Here is a 25,208-nt window from a genome sequence, read left to right as displayed (position 1 = left end):
GCCACTGGTCTCTGGATCATCTACTCCTGGGGGCAACTTGCCACACAAAGCAGAGATGGAACATGCTGGAGAAATGGACTGCACCTGCTAAGCCACTCTGTAAATCCTGACAACTGATCAGGACATTCCTTTAAATAAAAAAAAGATTCCCTGGTAGAACTATTTGGGGTTGTCTAACCAGACTAGAACTCACAACCTGAGTTGCTAAAGCTTAGTTTCTTTATGGCATATTCTGGCTGCTTGAAGTAGTCCCTTCCTTCCCTCCCTCCTCCCCCTTGCTGGGTTTAAAACAACGATCTATTAAGAATCCACTGTATGCTGAGTGCTTTCCGTATATTATACTTAATCCTTACAACTTGGACAAAGAAGTTATTACACACGAGGAAACTGAGGCTTAAAGAGTTTAAATGACTTGATTAAAACTGCTCTGTAAGTGGGTGAACAAAGCCACGATTTGATAGCATATCCAGCTAATTGTGTAGCTGATACGGCTGGCCCACATCGCCTGAGCAGTCACCATTCCCTGGCATGCTTCGGCTTTCTACAGGCCAGAAATGCTTGGGTGTTAGTGTCATCAGGAGCAGCCCTCAACCCGTGATGAACTGGAGTTGGTAGGGAAACACCCCAGCTTCCTAAAGCTTGAGGGGACAACTCGGAGGTACAGTCTCTCAGCTTTGACTATGCATTGGAATCACCAGAGGAGTTTAAAATGCTCCGGGGTCCTGACTCCTGCTAGCCAGGGATTCTGAACAACAGGAGTTCCGGAAGCTCCCCAGGTGAGTCTATTGTGCAGCAAAGTTTGAGAATCACTGCCACACAGTCTCCTAGAAGTCCTCAGCAGGATTGAGCCCCAGTTGCCCACAGAGCTAACCTGTTCATGATCACACGCTGTAGTGGCTTCCTTCCCTTCCCTGTTTCTCTTGCCCACTCCCTCACCAGTGCTTCTGGGGATCACCTCCCAAATAAACTACTCGCACTTGTATCCGGGTCTGCTTCTAGGGCACTGAACCTAAGACAAGCTGAACCTGGCTCTGTGCTTCTAAAACTAGCAGTGTACTAGGAGGCAGGTAAAGCCACAAAATAAAAATGGTCTGTCAACTTGACTTTGGGGGAAGCCATGCAAGCCATTATTTGTATATTTGAAGAAGAATGTAATGTCAATTTACATGAGTGTTTAAAGATAAGGCTGGGAAGAAATTTAAAGTTGAACGACCTTCACATTGACTGTCCCTTGTGAAAGACACAGAAAGGGCTGAGTCAGCTTCCTTTCTGATCAGAGGTTGGGAAGAGTCCAGGAAGCCAGAGAGAGTCACAGCTTCTACTTCTCCAGGCTTCGCTTCACAGTCTATCCACACATTCCTCCAGCAGAAAGGAGTCTCAACAAGACTAATAGGAGGCTTTTGTCATTTGGTTACTAATCAGAGACCAAATGCTTTAAGCACAAGCCCTCAGGGCTAACAAGAGCAGGACCATTTTTACAATATTACTTTTTTTGTATCTCTATTCACCAGGTGAGGTTCATCCTTGCATGGAGAGATTAGACCTGCAGATTTTAAATTAAGGTGAGAAACAACAACTTAAATAGGGATTTAATTAGAGTTTTAAGATGGAAGGTTGGTTTGATTTTTTTTGATCTCCTTGACTGGGTGGGAACATCGGTACTGCTGGAGACTTGTAATCAAGAGCCTTAGAGGTGTCAAGGCAGAATGTCATCATCATTTAACCTGTCCCTAGATACTGCAGGCAGAAGGATTAGGTTATTTAACAAAAGAAAACTTTCTAGAAGATACTCTGACAATATCTATCAGTAAAATAGTTGGTAGGAATAATGGTGGGATATACTTTCACCAAGATCCACACACAAGGATGTTTACTGTAGCACTGTTTATAAGTAGCAAAATACTGGAAACAAAATGTCCACCAAAAGAAACTGGTTAAACAAAACTATGGTCCATCCATATAATATGAAATACTATGCAATTAGAAAGAATAGTGTAGAGCTACACAATGTATGGAAGGTCCTCCAGGATATATTGAGTAATAGTAATAATAATAATAATAATAAAATTGTATGCACAGCACGTTTCCTACTATGTCAAATTCTTAAAATTAGAAGAGGAAAATACATATATATCTATATCTATCTATTTACATATAAATACATACATCCCGATTGTATGAATCAAATTTATTTCTGTAAGGAAGCACATGTAGTGTTCATTGGAGACAGAGCCTGGGGTAGGAGGAAGGAGACTATCACTTTTTATTTGGTGCTATCATATACTTATATACCCTAAGCATGTGTACACACACACACACACACACATACACACCCCATTATAGGCTATCTAGGTACTGGGACAACTGCCTTTTTATTTAGTGGCTGTTATTTCCTTCTTTATATCTCTGTACTAAAGAAAGAAGGCACACCTCAAGTTTTTTAAAATAGATGCATATAGGTAGATTGGAATTGGAGGCATTAGAATGAATTCATGGTTACACATACACACATATTTGTGCAATGACACCCTAGTAGCAATGAACACACCAAGTGCCCAGATCTTGGTTTCAAAGTACCAGTCTCCACTAAAAGGACCCAGAGCTCTTTGGAGAAAAGGCTGATTTTAGGGCTGGGGTAGGGAAAATACAAGATGAGCCTGGAACATGCTGATGTATCAAAAGTAATGAAGTACTCTAAGAAAGATGGATGAGGCACCAGCTTATAGGGCACTCACTAGCCAAAACAGAGCTCCATGACCCCATAATATAAATATAATATATATGATTTAAATAAATGAATAAATAAATGGTGAAGGGACACCTCTTCTGTATAGAACACTAATAAACGTAGAATGGATGATGGAGTTAAAAAATCATTGATGGATGCTAAACTAGTGGGTTAACATTTCATGAGGGATAGGACTCTTCCACAGTTTCAATTTACTTGTAATTTAAAAAGGGAAAAATTGTAACTTTACAATAGAGAAATTTAGAAAATGCCCCCTGAACTAAGTAACCAAAGCTAATGTCACCAATACTGGTACAAACTGATACCGTGTATCCTCTGATGTGATACACAGAGAAAGACACCATATCACTTCTGTCATATTCCTGTGAAAAATGCACAGCTTAAAAAAAGTATTCTTGGGCTTCCCTGGTGGCGCAGTGGTTGGGAGTCCGCCTGCCGATGCAGGGGATGCGGGTTCGTGACCCAGTCCGGGAGGGTCCCGCGTGCCGCGGAGCGGCTGGGCCCGTGAGCCATGGCTGCTGGGGTCCGGAGCCTGTGCTCCGCGATGGGAGAGGCCACAACAGTGAGAGGCCTGTGTACCGCAAAAAAAACAAAAACAAACAAACAAACAAAAAAGTATTCTTCCATCACTCCAGATATTTTTTTAAATGCATAATCAGAAGATAGTCATGGAGAAACATCTAATAAACCCACATTGAGGGAAACTGTACAACCTAACCGGTTTCTACTCTTCAAAACTGTCAAAATCAAGAAACACCAAAAAGGCCTGGGGAACTGTTCCAGATTGAAAAAGGCAAAAGAATATGTGACAATAAATGCAATGCATGATCCTGAATTGGACTCTAGACCAGGAATAACAACAGCTATAAAATACATTATTATGACAGTTGACAAACTTTAAAAATGAACGGTGGGGGCTTCCCTCATGGTGCAGTGGTTAAGAATCCGCCTGCCAATACAGGGGACACGGGTTCGTGCCCTGGTCCGGGAAGATCCCATGTGCCGCAGAGCAACTAAGCCTGTGTGCCGCAACTACTGAGCCTGCGCTCTAGAGCCCGCAAGCCACAGCTACTGAGCCCAAGCACCGCAACTACTGAAGCCTGCGTGCCTAGAGCCTGTGCTCCACAACAAGAGAAGCCACCGCAATGAGAAGCCCGCTCACTGCAACAAAGAGTAGCCCCTGCTTGCCGTAACTAGAGAAAGCCCACATGCAGCAACGAAGACCCAACACAAAAATAAAATAAATAAAATTAAATTTTAAAAAAAGAATGGTGGAGGAGTTAATATATTTTGTCAATGTTAAATTTTCTGCTTCTGATAATTATACTGTGTGAGGATGCTCCTGTTCTTACACTGAAGTATTTGGGGCTAAAGGGGTGTAATGTCTGCAATTCATTCTCAAATAGGAAGAAAAATAATTTACATTTATACGTTAAATATATATATTCTATATCTCTATCTATCTTTAACTATCCATATCTATCTATCTATCTACTGAGAGACTGATACACAGAGAGAGACACAGAGAAAGCAAATGTAAACAATCAGTGAAGGTGGGTAAAGAGTATTCAGAAGTATCTTATTTTAGACTTGCAACTTTTCTATAAGTTTGAAATAATACTAAGTTGCCAAAAGTAAAATAGGTTCACAAATAAGCTGCACACTCTCACGCTCCTCAAGAAAAACACAAGCCCATAAACACTCATTCCTCTTCAGGGCATCTGATATCCACCCATTGCCCAACTCCAGGGGGCCTTAGGCCCTCAGGGCTCAGCTCTGCAGGATCTGCTAACCCTAGGTGCCTGCAGGCTCCGTGATCCTACAAGGGAGTCTGCCCAGGCACTTCAGCAGAACTTGGTTGGGTATTAGCTGGGACACAATTCCTTAGGCCTGAGAAGAATATAATTTAAGGCTTGTTTGATCAAAATAGCTCTCTTCCAAACAAAACTGGAAATTCTCACAAGAGGCTCTTTATTTATTTTGTTTTTTGGTTTTTGGGTTTTTTTTGTGGTACGCGGGCCTCTCACTGTTGCGGCCTTCCCCGTTGCAGAGCACAGGCTCCAGACACACAGGCTCAGCGGCCATGGCTCACGGGCCCAGCCGCTCCGCGGCATGTGGGATCTTCCCAGACCGGGGCACGAACCCGTGTCCCCTGCATCGGCAGGCAGACTCTCAACTACTGCGCCACCAGGGAAGCCTGGAGCTCTTTATTTTTAAAGATATTTCTCTCCGTAGAAAGAAACAGCTAAAAGGAAAATAACTGTGTAATAGGTAATACCCCTCCCCTCAAAACAATGCACTTGAATATGCCAACAATGTATCTTAATGTAGTTCCTCAGAATGTGGCCTCTGGAAGGACTGGACCTCTCTCCTTGTCCAACTAGAGTTCATTTGCACAAAGGAGGCCACCAGTTTTCAGACTAGTCTTGACTAACTTGAGAAAATGCTCCTGGCAATAGTCTGCAGAGAAGCTGTCAGAACAATAACGTGAAAGCCAGTTACCATTTCTGATGTGGTGTCTGGAAAGACGTCAACTGTGATTAGAGGGACATTTTCCTTCTGCAGCTGTCTCTGAAAGTGGAGGAGGGCCTCATCACAACCCCAAATTATAGGAGAGAGGTAAAGGGCCGCCAAACACCAGGGACATGCAGGTATTCAGGGAATCCTTCCTTCAGCAGCACCATCATGTCCTGTCAAGCTTTGAGTAAAAAAGCAAAAGTTGTGATAAGCCACAAGTGGGCTGCAGGGAGGGGGAAAGGACTTTGTGCTAAATTTTCTAATCCTGAATTTTTGCTTCAAAGCCCATCCCAATCACTTTTATCCTGAGGTCTGAAACTGAGATCTGGATTTTGGAGAATCAAAGCATATTCATCCAGCATTTAATCCATTTCCCAGGAAATCAGTGTTTTACTAAGAGTAGAATTCTTTCATGTCCAGAACTTTCCTGGGCATTTCTAAGGCCTAATCCAGCACACAGAAAAAGCTCAACAAATGTTTGTTGACTGACACACATGAACAAATGAACCCAAAATAGCGAATATAAAGCTGCAGAATTTCTTTTCAGAAAGACTAAAACACCAAGATGTGCCATCCATAAAATTCCATTTTTGATTCTGGGACCCACAATATTTCTCATTTCTTGGCAATAGAAATCCAGGGACTTCCCTGGTGGTCCAGTGGCTAAGACTCCACGCTCCCAATGCAGGGGGCCTGGGTTCGATCCCTGGTCGGAGGACTAGATCCCGCATGCATGCTGCAACTAAGAGTTCTCATGCCACAGCTAAAGATGCCACATGCCACAACTGAGTCCCAGAGCAGCATGCATAAATAAATAAATAATCCAGGAACAACAAGAGACTCAGATGAATGAATTTCACTCTATAGTTTCATTCATTCAACAAATATTTTATGGAGTACCTATTAGGTGCCAAGCACTGTGCAAGCTGCTGTAGATACATTGGTTAACAAAAGAGATATGGTCCCTGACCTCAGAGGGGACAGAGATGATAAAACAATAAGCAAATAAAAAAGCTAGTTTTAGGGTGTACTAAGTGTTATGAAAAAAGTAGACCAGGGTAATATGAAAGCCTATGAAAGGTGGGGAGGGGTGAAACTACCAGAGAGAGAGGTCAGGGAAGCTTCTCAGAGGAGGAACATTTGAGATGACACCTAAGTGATGGGATGGAGCCAACCAAGCAAAGATGGGGATAGATGGGGAGTTAGAGCTCCTAAAGGCCCCTCATCATTAAAGGTTCAAGTTCTCTCTTTCCACACACAGTCTCTAATGCCTGTTCTGATTGGCCAATGCCCATGGATGTGTGCTGGTTCCATACCTAGTGCCTGTTCTGATTGGCCAGCGTCCATGAACATGATTGTTTATGTGGAAGAACATCATCTCCTATTAATAAGAGAACTGTACTGAGGCAATTTTCTTTCATGTTCATGAGAACTGTACTGAGGCAATTTTCTTTCTCAGTTTATTTGAAGAGAAATTAAGGGTGAATAATTTTACTCATCTTTGTGTTATTGTTAGTCATGAACACGGTCCTGAATTTCTCAAGACTTGTTAGTGTCCGTAAGACCCTATGCAAAGTCAGGTCCAGTCTACTTTTTTTTTTTAAAGGTTGGAAAAATTACTTTATGAAGGCTTAAGAAGTACTGAGTATAATTAAACTGTAGTCCAGAGTTAGATACAATTTAATATAGTTCAATCCCAAAATAAAAGTTATTGTAGGGCCTCCCTGGTGGCGCAGTGGTTGAGAGTCCGCCTGCCGATGCAGGGGATACGGGTTCGTGCCCCGGTCTGGGAGGATCCCATATGCCGCGGAGCGGCTGGGCCCGTGAGCCATGGCCGCTGGGCCTGCGCGTCCGGAGCCTGTGCTCCGCAACGGGGGAGGCCACAGCAGTGAGAGGCCCGCATACCGCAAAAAGAAAAAAAAAAAAAAAAAAAAGAAAAAAAAAAAAAGTTATTGTAGGTGAGACCACGAAATTTCCTAACACGCGACTTTAATACGTTGCGCTTAATTTAAAACAACTCAGGGGAACCAATATTTACAGTAGATGGTGTACTTATGAAAACTCTGGCATCACCTATATTATATACATGTATATATGTGAATATATATAGAGAGAGAACCCAAGATTATATGAACTAGGAAACAGATGTTGTATATTTCAACAGCAATACTAGAGTGCAGAGTTTGAGACTAGGATTTATAACATGGGATTTGGAAAAGGAGCAGACATCTTGTTTTCAAAACCTGAAGTTTTTCTCAAGACCCAAGTCAACATTGTAACTGCCACAGAAAAGGAAAAAGGGAAGCTTTTCTCACTTCAATTGTTCATCTGCACCAGAAAGTCCAGTATCCCTGAGACAGGAACCACTGCAATAAGAAGGGAGTGAATAGGTTCTCCCAAAGGAATACTGTTACTTCATTATGCCTCCTGCCCTGGTCACCAGGAGCAAACTTTGCATTTCCCAACCTAATGCTTGGCAGCACCAAGACATTTCAGTAATGGTTCATCATAAACCCTGCATTCTCCATCTTCATGAAATAACCTTGTCTCCCATTGAATTTCCTTTTCCTTCCTTTCTCGGGCTTCTGCTCTTTGTCTTTCTTCAAGTCTATGCTTGGCTTCAGTTGCTGCATCAATGTCTCTGATCTTTAAGTTGAAAGTGACATCCTTCCAAAGGCAGTGGGATTCATACTCATTCTGATCTTCCAACTTCCTCACTTTCTTCTTGATTATAGGCAACTTGTTGGTATCTATAAAAACTACATTTTCCCCTGTTGAGTATTTTGCATACAGTACACCATTCCATTCCCCTTCAACTGAGCAGAAAGACTTCCTGTCATTTGGAGAAAAAATCTCAGCAGTAATTCTGTGCTTCTTGCCCCCATAGAAAGGTTTAGTGTGGAAGATGATATTGGCACTTTAGCCAGTTTGGGAACAATTAATATTGCATTCTCCACCTAGTTCCACCCAGGGCACTGTTAAGGATAGACCTTCCATAACCATTGGGGAATGTGAGAATGTAATGTTACATCAGGGTCTAGACACAAGACACAGCCCTGTCCTATGTTGTGCACCCCAACTGACATTCCAAGGAATTGTGATTTGGTCCAGATATGAGCATTGAATTGTATCTTCTTGTTAAAACACTCAGCATAAAAGGCTGAAACTGGTGGATGATGGGAAACCTGCTCAGCCACGAATGTTACGCTATTCTTGGAAACCCAGGGAATTGGTCCTTCTGAAACTAGCTCCAAATTCTCTTCAGTATCATTGGTAATGTCCAGTGACACTGAAATATCTCACCCAAAATGGGGTTGTATGGCTTTTTGGCAACCAATCCTTTCCTTCCTACGTGAAAGGTTGAGAGGTGCCATTTTACAACCTGAACCATTCAGTCTCTGGCATCCTTCTGGTCACTAATACTCACAAACAGGTTCGGATGTGCAAAAAAGTCTGCATACATTTCTAAAAGAGATCTTCTTTCAAGAGTAAATGTTGGAAGAACTACCTTAGTAAGATCCATTCCAAGCCTAACCTGTGACAACAGATGCATGATAACACTCTTGTGCTCTTCCACCGACCCTGCCTCCCATTCATCATCTCTATCATCATGTGAATAGAAGAGGTCAGCATCACTTGTTCCATTGGACATGGAAGAATTAAGTGATTCCGTGGTATCTGGGCGCTTCAGACTATTTCCTGAGCTGCTGTGTGTCCAGACTGAGGCAGAACCAGAGGAATCTATTAAGTGCTTTGGCGATGAGCCACTCTGATGGAATTCATCCGCATTATAGAATTCATCTTCACTGCTAGAATAAGAGAACTCTGGGACTGTGTTTGGAGACAAGTTGGCATGGCTTGGAGAAGTTAGACTGCTACTAGGTGGTGAGTGCTCACTGCCTGTACTATTTGGTGTTGGAGTCTGATGATGTTCCAAGGTAGGAGCTAATACAGGTCCAACTGGTAGAGATGATGGACGCTGCTCTGATTTACACAACTGAGTGGGTTCTGGAGGTAAGACAGTCTGGGAGGGCACTGTGTTGATTACAGGTTCCAAGGGACTAGGTTGATATATTGCATCCATAGGATTAATAGTACTTTTAGCGATCTGCAGCAACACAATGCAGTGTTTAGTTGATTCTACCATGCTATTTGCTGTCTCTTTGAGAGTCTCAATTTTCTTTCTCTGTTCATCATCTTTGCAGTTTTGAACTTTGTCATCAAAAAGCTTTAACTTGGGCTTCCCTGGTGGCGCAGTGGTTGAGAGTCCGCCTGCCGATGCAGGGGACACGGGTTCGTGCCCCGGTCCGGGAAGATCCCACATGCCACAGAGTGGCTGGGCCCATGAGCCATGGCCGTTGAGCCTGCACATCCGGAGCCTGTGCTCCGCAACGGGAGAGGCCACAACGGTGAGAGGCCCACATACCGCAAAAAAAAAAGCTTTAACTGTTCTATCAAGATCTGTAGGTAAGCATCAGCCTCTGTAAGTTTCTTATCAGTCTTAGACACTAGGAACAAATCCTGAATCTAAACCTCCGCAAGTAGCCGTCAAGCCAAGGCCCCCACCCTCTGTGCCTCCAGGGGAGGGAGCCAAGGGCTGCTTCCAGGCACCCCCTCTTCTCCCCACTCTGCTGGATCACGGGGCTGATGCCTGGTCTACTTCTCGTCTCTAAACTCATTCCCTTTGCTCTGCGCTCCAACCTCCCATAATCCCAGTTCCTCTTTCCCCATGTTTCCTCTGCCTGGAACCCTCTTTCCTTCCCCTTTTCTCTCAGCCAACTCCTCCTCATCCTTCAGATATCAGCCTGACATCCAAGATAGCTCCAAACCACATTAAATCTCCCAGTTATGGCCTCTCAGCCTCATGTGCCTCCTCTTTGTTGTACTAACCCTATTAAAATGTTACCCTTGGGGCTTCCCTGGTGGCGCAGTGGTTGAGAGTCTGCCTGCCGATGCAGGGGACACGGGTTCGTGCCCTGGTCCGGGAAGATCCCACATGCTGCGGAGCGGCTGGGCCCGTGAGCCATGGCTGCTGAGCCTTGCATCCAGAGCCTGTGCTCCGCAACGAGAGAGGCCACAACAGTGAGAGGCCCGCGTACCAAAAAAAAAAAAAAAAAAATTTTACCCTTTACTTGTGTGATAACTTGGTTAACGTCTGTCTCCCCCCTCAAGGTAAGTTCAAAGAATGCGGAAACCAGATCAAGTTCACTTACTGTGGTACTTCTAGTGCATTCTATTATGTGGGCACATACAGTATAAAGCTTTGTCGTCACCATCTTGAAACTCTTAACTTTTTTAACAAGGGACCTGAATTTTCATTTTTCACTGGCCCCTGCAAATTACGTAGTCGGTCTTGGGAAGGGAAGAATGTATAGGGGCTCTTCTGTGATGAATACTCATTCTGAGGCCACCATCCCTAAAAACCCAAAGCAAGTTTGACTACCAAGTGTTGATTTGTTCAAATATTAAACAAATATTTATTGGACGTTATGTGCCTACATAGTGGAGCCCTGCTGAGTGCAGAGCTCTGTCCATGAAGGTGGCCCTCTTCCTGCCTTCCTCTTGGATTTCTTGATCCCATGCCAATTAAAGATTCTTCTGACTTCTTATGGGCTATATCTCACCCTGGACTTCACCACTCTCTGAACAATCTATTGATAGGTTTCACAGGACAGGACTTCCCTGGCACGGGCTCAACCCTGAAGATAAGAAGTACTTTCCCCACTAGAACTTCAGTCCTGCCTTCAACCTGCCAATAAGACTCAGGCCAAAACAGAAACTTCATCTTGCAGAAGTACTTTCTTAATCTCCCCAATTTTAAAGCCCTGGTTCACCTCAGGATATTGTGAAAGGTTTGCCAGAAAGTGGCTCTCTGAGTTTGGCAATACTTGCCTGCTGCATTTTAGCCCGGGCTCATCACTGATGCATCAACAAACGTTCACTTTCAGTAGCCACAGACTGACAGTGCTGCTCCACTCACTGGATATCTCAGACTGACAAACAACTGACAAATGTCACACAGTAAATTAAATTCACAGGCAAATTTGGAAACACTAAGTTTGTTAGCAAATTGTAATACCATATTGAAAGAGGAACAGCAAAAATGGAAAACGATGTTACTCATCAGAACAGAGTATCGCCAATATGTTAGGGAAAATGGCAGAGAGAGCTGAACGCCAAGAATTTCAATATAGTTTTGAACTTTAAAGAAAGAAAAGTGATGTCGCTTTACACCATCTGGATATATACCTCGGGGTACTGTTTCCCAAAGGATCAGTCTGGTACCTTGTGGTTTGTAAGATCATTTTAGGCAGTATGCTTACCAGCTGCCTTGGTTTGGGCTCCCCCAAAAGCAGATCCTGGGTAAAGATTTAGGTATAAGCTGTTTACATGGGAGGTGATCCCCAGGAAGAACTGGTGGGGAGTGGGAAAGTGAGGTGGCAAAAGGAGGGAGGCCACAAAAAGCTGTAAAGCCACCAGGTTACAGCTGTGGGCAGCCGGAGTAAAACCCACTGGGGCCCCCCTGAGAGACTGTGTAAGACACACCTCATAATTTTCCACTAAGGGGCGGGGAGGTGGAAGTATTTAATCCACCAACTCCTGCCTCTCACTGATGGGGAGGGGCCCCTCGGGATGTTAACCCCCTTGGCTGGAAACCCCTGCATGTTGAAGGACACAGGAAGTCATAAATGGGTCTAGGGGACTCTGGAGGTGATTTCTGGAGTAAGCCTAGGCAATATGAGTGGGGCACTGGGAGAGTCTGCTCTGACAGGCTTTACCCAGCAGCAGATCACATAGGAAAGTTATCATGTTTTCAACTCACTGTCCATTCTCAGTCCATCAGACTGGGGCTACCTCACCTTTAACACCCACCCAGTGCCTACTAACCTCAATCTTTCTCTCTCTCCAGGGTGCGAAGAGACTCGGGCAACAGCATCTAGCTAGAATTTAGTTACTCTGTTTTGTGGGTATCTATTTATCTTAATACTTATATTCAAATTTGGGCCAGCATACTGGTTTTATATTATAATAATATAACCTTTCCATTAAAGATAACTATAAGGGAAAAACTGTCGGTCTGTAGAAAACTATTAAGTGTTTTACAATGTTAAGGGCTATGGTAAAAGATGATTCATAAATGACTGAGGTTTAGGAAACACTTTCTTTGTGGAAACTCCCTCTCATAACTGTCACACAAAGTAACTGGCCCACGATCTTGCTGCTCCTGACAAGTACAGAAAAAGTGACACTCTGTTGCCCTCTTCCCTGGAATGAGTGAAAAAAGACTCCTACCCCACCCCCCACCCCCAACACATGCCCGTCCTTTCTGGAGAAGATCTGTAGCCCTCCGTCTGCCCAGTCATGGATTAAAAATGAAATTCGTATCTAACAGGTCTAACTTTAGCCACAGGAAACAGGAGCACTTGGGGGACCCAAAGGGTTAGCCAAGCTTTGTTAAAGGACGGGCACATTATCTTTTCTGAACCTTCTTCCTTCCCCTTTTTGGGAGGGGAGGGGTGGAGGCTTAGCTTTGGGGAGTGATCAGGAAGTGAGGCCTGCTGGATCTATTTCCTGGTCAGCTGTGTGGGAGGTTTCACTGTTGTCACTGTTTGGCTCTCAAACTTATGCTACATATCATTAGGACCAAGTGATGCTCACTTTAGGGTATATTATAAAAAATATTTTGATGATGAAAATCACTCAAATAAGGAATTAAAAAACCCTCTATGTTGAAAATGTCTAGACACCTTGACCACAAATAAGAAATGCTTCTGTGAAGAAAAGAAAGTTTAAACCTAAGTAGTTTTGTTTTGTTTTTGCAGTACGCGGGCCTCTCACTATTGCGGCCTCTCCCATTGCAGAGCACAGGCTCCGGACGCGCAGGCTCAGCGGCCATGGCTCACGGGCCCAGCCGCTCCGCGGCATGTGGGATCCTCCCGGACCGGGGCACAAACCCGTGTCCCCCGCATCAGCAGGTGGACTCTCAAACACTGCGCCACCAGGGAAGCCCATAAACCTAAGTAGTTTTTAAAACTTACATTCGTATATATTTTCTAGCTTACTTACAATGTGCATAATTTATAGGTCTGCTTTATAAATTTTCATCAGAAGTTGCCAGATCACAAGTGTTGTTACTCTCTTATCTGATGCATAAGTAGCAAAATAGAGAACAATTACCCACTGGTTACCTATTTTTTAAGGTCACCAAACTAACTGTATGACCTTAGGCATTTCACATTCCTGCTCTGGATCTCAGTTTCATTATCTGTAAGATGAGGGCACTGGACCAGGTGACCTCCAAAGTTTGCTTCTAACATCTTATGCGTGTATGACAACACGTTAGCCAAGGAGATTGCTGGGTAAGGGGTGGGGGGAGTGAGAATGGCAGAGATTGGAAAACACTTTCTAGAAATAAATATGATATTCTGTTTTTGCCTCAAAGTCACAGATGACAATAATCCTAGTTGTAAATTATGTTTTTGAAACACAGTGTCTGTGTCCCGATTCCAGCATAGCCCAGAGCACTACACAAAGAAGGTGATCCACCAATGTGTGTTGAATGAGTGGACAAAGGCACCTTCCCTGAATATCTTTTAAGGACTCAAGGCTAATGCCCGATTATTTACAACAGCCAAGATATAGAAACAACCTAAGTGCCCATCAATGGATGAGTGGATCAAGAAGATGTGTGTGTGTGTGTCTGTGTGTGCGGTTAAAACAACAAGATGCCATTTCACATCCATCCATCAGATTGGCAAAATTAAAAGCCTGACAATACTAAGGGTTGGAGAAATGAGGCTTCTCATCCAAGGCTACAGGGAGAGTTACAGACTGGAGAGTAACTTGACAGCTTCCAGTCAAGCTGAAGATAGGCATGTTTTCCTGCCCAGCATCCCACTTTTAAGGACATAGTCTAGCGTAATTCTTGGAGGTGGTGGGCACTTAGAGGTCTGTACTTGAGGGATGCTCAGGATGTTTATAACAGCAAAAGACTGGACATAACAGAAATATCTTTTAGTACGCAGATGGAGTATAGGACATGCACCAACATTTCCATCAGTCAAAACCCATCCATCAATCAGGCTCCTCCTCTCACACATACCTGCCCAGACCACTACATTGCGCTTGGATATGCAAAACACACATCAGCTCCAACACTGCTAGTTCATGCCTCCTACCTGACTCATGTTTGGATAGCTGCATTTGTTTCCCTATAGTTTATTTTGATCCAACCAGAATTACAAGCACACAGGGCCTCCTTGCTTCTAGACTAGTGGTTCTCAAAATTTTTGGTCTCAGGACCCCTTTATACTTTTAAAAACTATTGAGGGCCCCAAGAGTTTTTGTTTATGTTGGTTATATCAATATTTGCAGTATTAGAAAATAAAATTAAGAATTAAAAAATTTCTTTCTTTTAAAAAGTAATGAGTGTATTATTACTTCTTAATCTAATTATCACATTTTAATGAAAATTAACTATATTTTCCAAAACAGAAAATGTAGGGAGAAAAGCAGCATTGCTTCATACTTTTATAACTCTCTTTAATGGCTGGCTGCACAGAAGACAGCTGGATTCACATATCTGCTTCTGTAATGAATCTGTTGTGGTGTGTTATTTTGGTTGACGCATATGAAGAAAATCTGTTCTGTAGTTACGTAGTCAGTACTTTCTAGGTCTCAGGAACTCCTTGGATCACACTTTAGAACCACTGTTTTAAATCACCCTACATTCTGCCAAAAGTTATCTTTCACACAAACACAATCATGTCATTTCCCGCTTCCCTCAAAGCGTGAATGGCTGCCTATGGCTCATAAAGTTAAGTCCGAATTCTGCACAAAAACCCTTCCCATTTAGCCAATCTCGTGTCTGTCCAAACTCCATTACTGCTCTACTTTATATACTGGTACTCTACCCACCTCCGGGTACACACGCATGCTTGTCCTGTTCTGCTTGTTCGTGCCTCTGAGCCTCAGCTTTCCTCCTGCTAAGACTCCTGTGTATCTCTTGTAACCCTGTCCAAAGGTCACCTCCTCTAGGAAGCCTTCTCTGATTCACCCTTCCCTTGGAGTTTACTTTTTTGTGTTTTAAATACTTATTTTTTTAATAAGTAATTGAAGTGCATTGGATTAAATTCCAAAAGGGTATGCCGTACAATAATAAGTAGACTTCTTTCCCACATCTATCCCTTCCTCTCCCAGGAGGCAACCATTGTGATTGGTTCCTTCTACATTTTTCCAGAGCTGCTCTAGACGTAAATAGGCTAGTCATTTCTTTTATCCAAATGGCATCATACTATATGCACTGCTCTACACTTGCTTAACATTATAGCTTGGACATCAAATTAAAATTGGCCTCATTTTTTCAACAGTTGAAAATTACATTTTTAAAATGTACTATAGCTTATTTATTCAGCCCCCCCATTAACTGGATACATATGTGGTTTCCAATCTTTTGCTGCAGCAAATATCCTTCTATAGAAATCAATCTACACACGTGAGAGACTCTGTGTCATTAATATCCAGGAGTGAAACTGCTGGGTCCAAGGGAATGTATATTTGTAAGTTTGATAAACATTGTCAAATTGTCCTCTGTAAAGACTGTTCTAATTTATACTCCCACTGCCATGCATGAGAGGTCCTATTACCCTTGCCAAGCAGTGTTATCCAACTTTTTAATCTCCGTCAATGTGGTAGATGAAAAATGATACCTTGGTTAAGTTTAAATTGATATTTCTCTAACAAGATCAAATCTCTAGAGCTATGCTATCCAGTATGGTAGCCACTAGATACACGTGGCTGTTTAAATTTTAATTTTAATTAATTAAAATTAAATAACATTTAAAACTCAGCTCCTCAGCTGCACTAGCCTCATGTGAAGTGCTCATTAGCCATCTGTGGCTAGTGGCCTCTGTGTGAGACAGTGCAGATACAAAACATTAGTATCACTGTAAAAAGTTCTACTGGACGGTGCTGCTCTAGACCTGCACTGTCCAATGGCTACCATGAGCACACACGTGGGTACTGAGCACATGAAATGTGGCTAATCTGAAGTGAGATGTGCTCTGAGTAGATAATACACACTGGATTTCAAAGACTTAGGATGAAAAAAAGAATGTAAAATGTCTCCATAATAATTTTTATGTTGATTATATGTTGAAATGCTAATATTTTGATATACTGGGTTAAATAAATCATTAAATTAATTTCATCTGTTTCTTTTTACCTCTTTTAATGTGGCTATTAGGAAATTTAAATTTACACATGTGTCTCACATTCTGTTTCTATTGGACAATGCTGCTCCAGAGGGCACAGCGCTCCGTTAAGACCTGGATTTTAGCATTTTTCCTTTTACACAGAAATAAGTGTAGTTACTATTGCTATAAAGAAAAACAAACTCATTGGAATCTCTTTTTCCTCCTAGCCCTTCCCTGCCCCATGCAGACAGGGTGGGCAACAAAAGGAGAAAGGGCGGCAATGATCTCGATGATGAACAATCAGCCCTGAAACAAACCAGTACACTTCCCACCTGGGCGGCCACAGGCAGGAACCAGTGGCATCGCTGACCCCGAGCAGGGCCTGATTTCCTGGTGGCTGTTAAAACAATGTACCAGAGAACAAAGTGCCTTCAAAACTAAGAATAGAAGAATGGCTCCAAATAAGATTTCCAGGACTCTGCAGGAACAAATTCCTCCCCTGCACCAACCCTAACCCACTTTCCACCCCTTGGCTTGACCTGGCCCCTTGGCTTGACCTGGCCCCTTGACCTGACAAATGTCCTGTCCCAGCCCCGAACCGCCTGCATTCTCAGCAGTCTGTACACACAGACTGAGGGACAGAGTGGAAAGGCGAGACCCAGAGAAAGAGGTGGGCGGCAAGGGTTCTGCCCTAAAGGGCTGACGCGACAATGGTTCTATGGTTGAGACATGGCATATACGTTTCCATCATCTGTGTCTTTAGCTTTGGCTATGAAGGTCAACAAAACAGTATTCACCCTTGGATGGGCACTGGCAAAGAGGGATGGGTGGACCAGTTTGTCCCCTGGCACTGACGTCTTTTTGCCTGTGAGACAGGGTTTTGTTAGTAGGAAAGAAACACTAATGGTAGTTAGGTATAAACAGTCCATGATAGTTGCCACCATGATTAAAGAATACTGTCTATTGTAGTAAACTCAAACTATATCTAGGTAGAATTTTTTTTAATGTTCAATTACCTTTTATTCTACTAAATAAACCAGTTTTAACATTTCAGTGCATATTCTTTCAGACTACAAAATTGTGTATGTTACATACAATGATATAAACATGCTGTTTTATCATGTTTCATCTCACTCAAAAATAAATACAGTTCTTCCATGTTAAGAAAAAAAAAAGAAAGAAAACAGTTTTGCAACATGATCCATCAACTTGATAGACCAGAACATTTTCTATCCAGGTACTGAGGGAATGAGACCTAATTGTATCTGAGCATAAGTCATCTGTTTGGAGGAAAACATTATTTTATTACCATTACCATCATCATCTTGATCATGATCATCATCATCATCATTAGCTGTGTGCCTTTGAGCAAGTGAAATAACCCCTCTGGGTCTCAGTTTTATCATCTATAAAATGTATGAGCTTTCCTATCTCATCCAGTCAGAAAGTTCTGTGACCCTATGCACATGCAAATGAACTATCACCGACACCTTCATTCTCATTCTCCCGCTGCTTTAAAAGACACTCATTGGTCAACCAATATGAGTTAGACCCTGAGCCTGACACTGGCATACAAATATGGAAAAATGCTTCTTCCACTGGATGAAGTGTTCAAGAGATGGAAGGAAAGAGAAGAGGGTGGGGATGGAATGAATCATTAGAGCAGAGTTCTTTACCCGGGGCCAGGGGTCTGCACAGACATTTTCACAACTATGTGCAGTTTTCTTAAGAGAACATTCCAAGATGCATGTGACCTCAAGAAGGCAGGGGGCTAGTGATGTAAAGAAACTATGAGAGGCTAATTACCACACTAAATTCTTAGTCCATGGTGGGTGCCTGAAGAGTTAGCACCCAAGACAGTGCACAAGGCGTACATGGGGATAAACACACAAGGGATTTGAACCGGAGCCTCTTTGGTGCAAAGCCCACCTCTTTCCCCTCACATCAGGGATAATCTGTTTATACACGCCTTCTCCCTGCTGCTGTGCCTTTACCAGTGCTCCCCTTGCTCACATCAGAAGATTACAAGCATTTAACAGGCCAAGACAGTATCCCACTTGTTTGACCTGGGATGACTGTACTTGCCCAAAGCCGGGGTGGGGGGATTTGAGGGGGAGAGTTAGGAGGAGAGAATGAGGTAACCCATGTGAAACACTCATCACTAGTTAGCATCTCAAAGGTACTAGCAGATATTCATTCATAGAATATTTATTTAGGACCTAATATATGCCAGCCCTTAGGTTAGATGTTTTCATCATCTTCATCACCTTCATCACTTATTAGTAGCATATTTATCTCCCCCAACATGGCAGAGTACTCCACATAGTAGTCACTCAATAAATGTAGGTTGAGTGAGTAAATGGTGATGATCTCTGTGGTATATTAATTTATCCTTCAGCAAACTTTTACGCCCTTCCCTGACCTCCATGGCTTGGTACTATGACTTGCTCTGGCCAGTGGAATATGGGTGGACAGGACAATGTACCAATTCTGAGCTTAGGCCTTAAGAGACATTACGTATTGCTGCTTGCTCCTCTGGTATCTTCTGACCTGCACAGGAGAAGAATATACACTTGGGTAGCTAAGGGACCTGAATGGGGCAGACTACGCAGCCAACCTGCACACCTGTGAGCATAAGAATAAATGCTTGCTGTTGTTTGCTACTGAGTTTGGGGTAGTTGTTACTCAGCGAAAGCTGACTGAGATATACTCCTTTACCCACGCCCAGGCAGAGAGTAGCCCTGGCTTCTCTTATGGTGGGATTTCAGCAGTTGGGTCATTTTGTGGCTCTCCCTACCCCGTTTTCTCTAGGTTGGTAATGCCTCATTTAGAGAAGACAGCAGGGGCTACAAAGACCCATATTTTGGCCATCTTGGCACCTGGCACAGGGTCAGGCACAAAGCTGGTTCTCAGGCAGTGTCTGATATATGAAAGGATGGGCCGACCGTTCATTCTGGTGAGAGAAGCCCTGTCAAAATCACAGCAGGCAGCAACTTGGGCCTCAGATGCTCAGAGCCACTGGCTCTGCAGTCCTCAGTGTGGGAAGTAGACCTTGTGGTGACACAATATCATTTCAGACCATATGCAGTAGACCAAGGTGTATTTATTATAATGTGTTTTAGGAAACATATTATGATGTTTAGTGACTTTAGGGCGCTTACTACTTAGGATGAACCTAAGGTCAAAACAAAACAATTAGACAATGTAAAGAAAAACCGTAAGTGAAAAATAACAGTAAAAGTGGTATGTGGATATGGGAAATATGACCGAAGTTTAGGAAACACTGATACTATTCAAGTCTCATTTTCCTACAAATCACAATCACAATCATAGCTAGTATTTTTGAACATTATCATAAAATGCACTGTTTTAAGAGTTTCACAGATATTATTTTATAAACTTTTCATAGTATATCATCTCCATTTTGCAGGTGAGGTAAATAAGGCCCAGAAGGAAAAGTAAATAACTTGCCCAAGGTCAAGTGGCAGTGAGGGTGTGAACTCAGAGTATCAACCTCCAGGATCCAGCTATGTCTGTCTCTATTGGAGACCCTGGTACCCAGGGAAGTTCAGCATTGCCCAAGGTTAATGCAAAACCCAGAACCCCAAACTCCTGACTCTCAGACCAGTGCTCTCATCCCTGCTCCATGAGGAACACTGTGGTGAGAACACCTGGGGCTTATGGCAGGGGGTGAGTGGGGTCTGCTAGAGACAAGGGAGAGAAGCGGTAAATGCCACGAGGAAGATTTGGGAGGGAAGAGATGGGGACATAAACAAGGCTGCCAAACAGAGGCAGGGGCTCAAGGGATGCAGAAAAGCTAGACTACGGACAAAGTTATTGAGAAAAAGAGGGCTGACAGTGCAAGGGTTGGCACACAGGGGCTGCTTTCTGAACTCCTCCCAAGAGACCCACCCACTGTGGCTTCCCTAAGTGACATCCACATAGTCTATATTTAGGTCCTAAAGTCACCCATTGTTTCTCTCCCGGTGGACACTCGGGGTCACCACCCTGACCTTGCACTTTCCGAGTCACACCACTGAGTGCTCCATCAAGACAAGCCTTTTTTAGGATCTGGTTTGAATCAACTTCCCCTTCCATGGCTCCCACTTGGCGTTCTGGGAAAGCTGTAAAAATATGGCTGGAATCAGGGCTTTAAAATGAAGTATTGACTTTTCTGTGTAATATGCTGCTTTCTTCCCTCCACAAAATCAAATCAGGGCATATTTAATTCAGGATATAAGATGTTTCACAGCCCTATTGTTGCTGAGCCCTTACACACTAATGATTCATTTCTCTGGGAGCCACCAACAGCTATGGTCAATAAGACCTGGGACATGGGTCACGTTCGCTGAGTGCGGAATCTGTGCTAGGCACTGTCTTGAATCACTTCATTTATTCCTCATGACAACCCTATAAGGTAGGCACTATTATTTTTTAATTTTTATTTATTTATTTAGGCTGTGCCAGGTCTTCATTGTGGCACGTGGGCTCTTCATCGTGGCATGTGGGATCTTTAGTTGCGGCATACGGACTCCTTAGTTGCAGCATGCATGTGGGATCTAGTTCCCCAACCAGGGATCGAACCCAGGCCCCCTGCATTGGGAGCACGGAGTCTTACCCACTAGATCACCAGGGAAGTCCCAGTAGGCACTATTTATTATCCCCATTTAACAAGGAGATTCAGAGAGATTTGGTAACATGCCTGGGACTGCATGGCTAGTAAGAGGCAAAGCTGGGACTCAAATCTACATCTACATCTATGTGGTTCTAAAACCCATGCCCTTAACTGTTACACTCTGCCATTCCTCCACAGATACAGAGCTATCTTGATCAAATCTCAGAAGATGGATTTGTGAGAACTTTAAAGGGTTTCTCCTTTCCCATTCTCTCCTTCCACATCCAGCTACCAACTGCCTTTCCCACACCCGAACTCAACTCCCCCAGATCCTTTCTTTAGAGACTCTCGGACCCAAGAAATAAAAATTCATTCAATAATATTTTCAAGAGCAGAATAAAGGTCAACAGCCAGCCAGCCAATTACATTTTGAGTTCCAGTCCATATCCTCGGGAAATTTGTATGTAAAAGCACTTATTAAATCATTTGATTTTGCAACAGGGATATGAGAACTATTTTTGACTTTTTGTCAAAAAGTCATACCTTAGACCCATATCAGACTTAAAATGAGTTTAGAGACATCTCTATTTGACAGGTGGGAAACTGAGTCCAGAGAAGGCAGCGACTTGTCTTAGATGCCTCTTGTGTAGGCGCTAATTGGACCGAAGCAAACATCCACCAAAATGAGCTGATTTGTCAAAGGATTGGAAAGCAAAGTGTTACTGAAGATGCTGCACTTGATAGGAGATATAAGAAGGGCCCTGTCATTAAACTCATCACGTGTGCTATGGCTATGAATGTCATTTCTGGCTCCATTCTGCCTGAGCTTGAAGCCTGATCCACTACTAACCAGCTAGGAGACCATAGGCAAAGTATTTATCCTCTCTGCATCCCAGTTTTACCATCTGCAAAGTGGAGGTAATAATAATAGCCAACCCCTATAGTGTTGTAAGACTTTCATAAGCTAATGCAAGTAACTTGAAAAGTATCTAATAAACGTCAGCTATTATTGTAATATTTTTAATTAATGCTGCATTAACTATCCCTGAAGTGTAGTAAATCATTTAAAATGTTGCCAATTTCCATATCTCAATTGATCAAAAATTATTCTTTATCAGGTGAGCGAATAGCTAGGTGAGTGAGATGGGAAAGGAGAAACACAGTGAAACCACTCAAATCACATAAAAAGATGTCTATAATGGCCATGTACAAGAGTTGGAATTTGTATTGCAAACATCAGTTTCAGAAACATAATTCTGATGAAAGAAGCAGAAAAAGCAATGGGTATTTTCTTTAAAAAATAACTTTGGCTTATCCAAAGCTTTAACACCTATCCACAAACAAACAAACAAACAAATAAAAGGGACAGAGAGAGAGAGTAAGCTTCAGGGCTCCTAATCATTCTTCAGTCCATAGAAACATAACATTTCCAGCTGCTCCTTCCAAAATAACCCAAACAGGCACCAATACTTTTAATGAGAAAACCAGTGAGTCTGAGTCTCCCCTGATATTATCTGACTTCATTTTCCCAATGATGAACACATTCAAAACACCAGAATGTTAAGGAAACCTACAAAAAAGGTGCTTCACAAAGAATGAACTTCCAAAACTGAGTTTAGCCATCTTCCAATCCAAAGAAGAAAAGGTCTTGGAAATCCACTTTGCTATTTAAACACACACACACACACACACACATACTTTTTCCTTCCCATTTAATAAAAACAGGTCTCTTAAAAAAATTAAAATACTGGCACCGTGGAGCAAAGACTGAAAGTCCCCCTACCCTTGCTCTCCTCCAATCACAGATGCTAAAGGAAGCGCTGACAGCTAGGCACTCCACTTAACACACCATCTCCACCAAGCACAACCATTTGTGGTCTTAAACACAACCACACAGCTCTTTTCTGATTCACAGTACTGTGAGGCAGAAGTGTGCCTCCCTCATCCCAGGTGTTCTTGGTGGCTCCCTGCTCACTTTCTTGGGAGATGCAGAGAGCTGCATCCTCCCACACCTCAGCTCCTGGCATGGTCCAGCCAGGATTGGGTGGGAGTTGGGAGCCGGTATCGCCCTGGTCCAGCTGCAAAGGAGCTTACCTGAGCATGAACAAAGAAGCAACACCACACCATGGGGCGCTCCGACCTCATCCACCTGGAGTCCCCAGCCCTTAACTGCAGCAGAGCCCTTCGGACGGGATTCTCTGAGCAGAGCAGAGCATGGTTTCCCTCAAGGAACTCCTCCCCACTACTTGGGCTGCCTGACAGGAAGTGACAGGGGGCCATAAGTTACATTGTCAGAAGCTGAGAACCACACCAGCCCAGAGCTCCCCACCTCCGGCGGTTTCCTTGCCGGCTGCTGTTGCTGCTTTTTCAGAGCACTCTGCCTCTGGCATTCAAAGGCACACCAGAAATTCAGTTTCTGGCTGACAATCCCCAGCCTGTAAGAAACAAACAATGCTTACTGGGTCCCCACCTACAGCCATGCTTGGCATTCTGGCAGCTCTAAAGTGTTCACTGCCAGGATATCATGCTTTGTAGACCCAAACATTGGGGTGAAATGGATAGAGAAGGGACACTGGGAGGAGAACTTTGTATGATCAAAGAGGAATCAAGAGTCCACTTGAACTTCACCCAAGAGCCAGGGCCCTGCCCGGCATACAGAGCCTACACTGAATCCCAATTTCATAGCAACTCTACAAATGAGAGTGACAGTAAACACCCCACTCAACCGTTCATTTCTTTTTTTCTTAGGCAAATTTTCTCTTCAGAGCCCATTCAAAATAACTGCTTCTGGAAACCTCCTTTTCAGCTTTTAATGTGAATAACAAAGGGCCTTACTGCTCTTCTCAGAGTTAAGATGGAAACAACTAGTGGCTGACATTTCTCATTTTATGAACTGGGGATCTCACGAATGAACACCTTGCCCTGGTCCCCTGCCTTTTACAAAGCTCAGACTTATTGGGTGAGATAGAGTGTCTCACGTGAACTACAAGGTTTCAGATGAAAACTATGCCTGTTCAACCCCTCCCTACAACAAATCAACACCCTCACCCTCCCTGCACAGGGGCAGAGGGGCTCAAACCCAAGGAGACATACATAACTCCAGTGTAGCTTTCAATTCTTGATTTTTATTTTTTAGTTCTCTAATGGGATAGTATTTTGTTGGCAAAAATCTTTCTAATTGCAACTTTTAGCTGCAAAGATTTAGCCCAGGATTTCCCAAGGCATTCTTACAAATGCACAGATTTTTAAGAGCCTTTGCCTGTCTCAGCCCTGAGTAAAGTGGGAGGCTCAGCAAAGAGAGAGGGTTCATTTGAACAACAAGCTTCAATCCAAGAGTTGACTTTAGAGCTTATAAGAAAGGCTCTCCCCACTCTCAGGCCAGCAGCGTGGGCCCTAACATATGGCCTCTGAAGAGTGCATTACAAAAGAGCACTACGGAAGGATGCACCAGGCTCTGGTAGTACAAAGATGAACCAAAGATGACCGGAGAACAAAATAAATGCTGCCAGGAATTTGCAAAAAGTGTTGAGGGAGCCAAGAAATAACTGAGCCTGGCAAATGAACTGTTTTATGGGGACAAAGTCTGGGAAGGCTTCTCAGAGCAAGAGACACATGGGCAGAATTCTGAGGGGTGTTCTAGGCAGAAGAACTGGCAAGGGCAACAGCAGTGGGGTGCAGAACCATAGGGTGCTCTGGAAGAAAGGCAAATGCTTTGAAAGTACTGCTCTGACGGGCTTGGGTCTTGCTTCAAAGAGCGTGACAGGGGTCCCATCTGTCTGGAGAAAGAAGGAAGTGAAATCTCTGTGAAAAGGCTCAAGCCTTTCAGGCAAGCATCTGGGTTACCTCAAGGCCTATATGTGGTGCCTACCAGGTCAGGCACCCAGGAAACACTCAGTGATGTGTAAAAGTCAAACAGTGGTGTCCACAAAAGGTGGGCTTCAGCTTGTCCTTGGGATTCCCTATTTTCCAAAGCCAGACTCCCCACAAAGCAGCCTGGGGTAAGTGGTGCTACTCGGGGGAAGGGGAGGTGTTCCTAAAAAAGGCTTCTTGCTCTAGCCTCCTGCATAGAAAAGGTCCTGATTCATACAGGCCTGTAAACAACCTAAGATTAACCAGCTTTGGTAGTAGCTCA

At 43.4% G+C, this 25,208-nt stretch overlaps 1 protein-coding gene and 1 pseudogene across 4 annotated transcripts in view; both read right to left on the bottom strand.

The window, feature by feature from the left end:
* The window catches only part of ARHGEF3 (Rho guanine nucleotide exchange factor 3), a 322,788-nt gene that overhangs the window by 160,599 nt on the left and 136,981 nt on the right, over positions 1 to 25,208 (bottom strand). Inside the window, exon 1 of one of the 3 annotated variants that reach the window (XM_082639209.1) lies at positions 23,171 to 23,265. The exons of the other annotated variants lie outside the window; for them this stretch is intronic. Within the exon in view, the coding sequence (XP_082495335.1) occupies positions 23,171 to 23,221 (51 nt within the window). The 5' untranslated portion in view covers positions 23,222 to 23,265. Of the gene's footprint in view, positions 1 to 23,170; positions 23,266 to 25,208 lie in introns of those variants that run through there. 3 annotated transcript variants of the gene reach the window in all.
* On the bottom strand, positions 7,613 to 9,494 carry LOC309813537 (oxysterol-binding protein-related protein 9-like; annotated as a pseudogene). Its single transcript has one exon. The product of its transcript is annotated as an oxysterol-binding protein-related protein 9-like (transcript).

This window comes from Mesoplodon mirus (assembly GCF_964341445.2).
Source record: "Mesoplodon mirus genome assembly, chromosome: 12".
Lineage (NCBI taxonomy): Eukaryota > Metazoa > Chordata > Mammalia > Artiodactyla > Ziphiidae > Mesoplodon > Mesoplodon mirus.
This window is presented reverse-complemented; position numbering and strand designations above follow the sequence as displayed.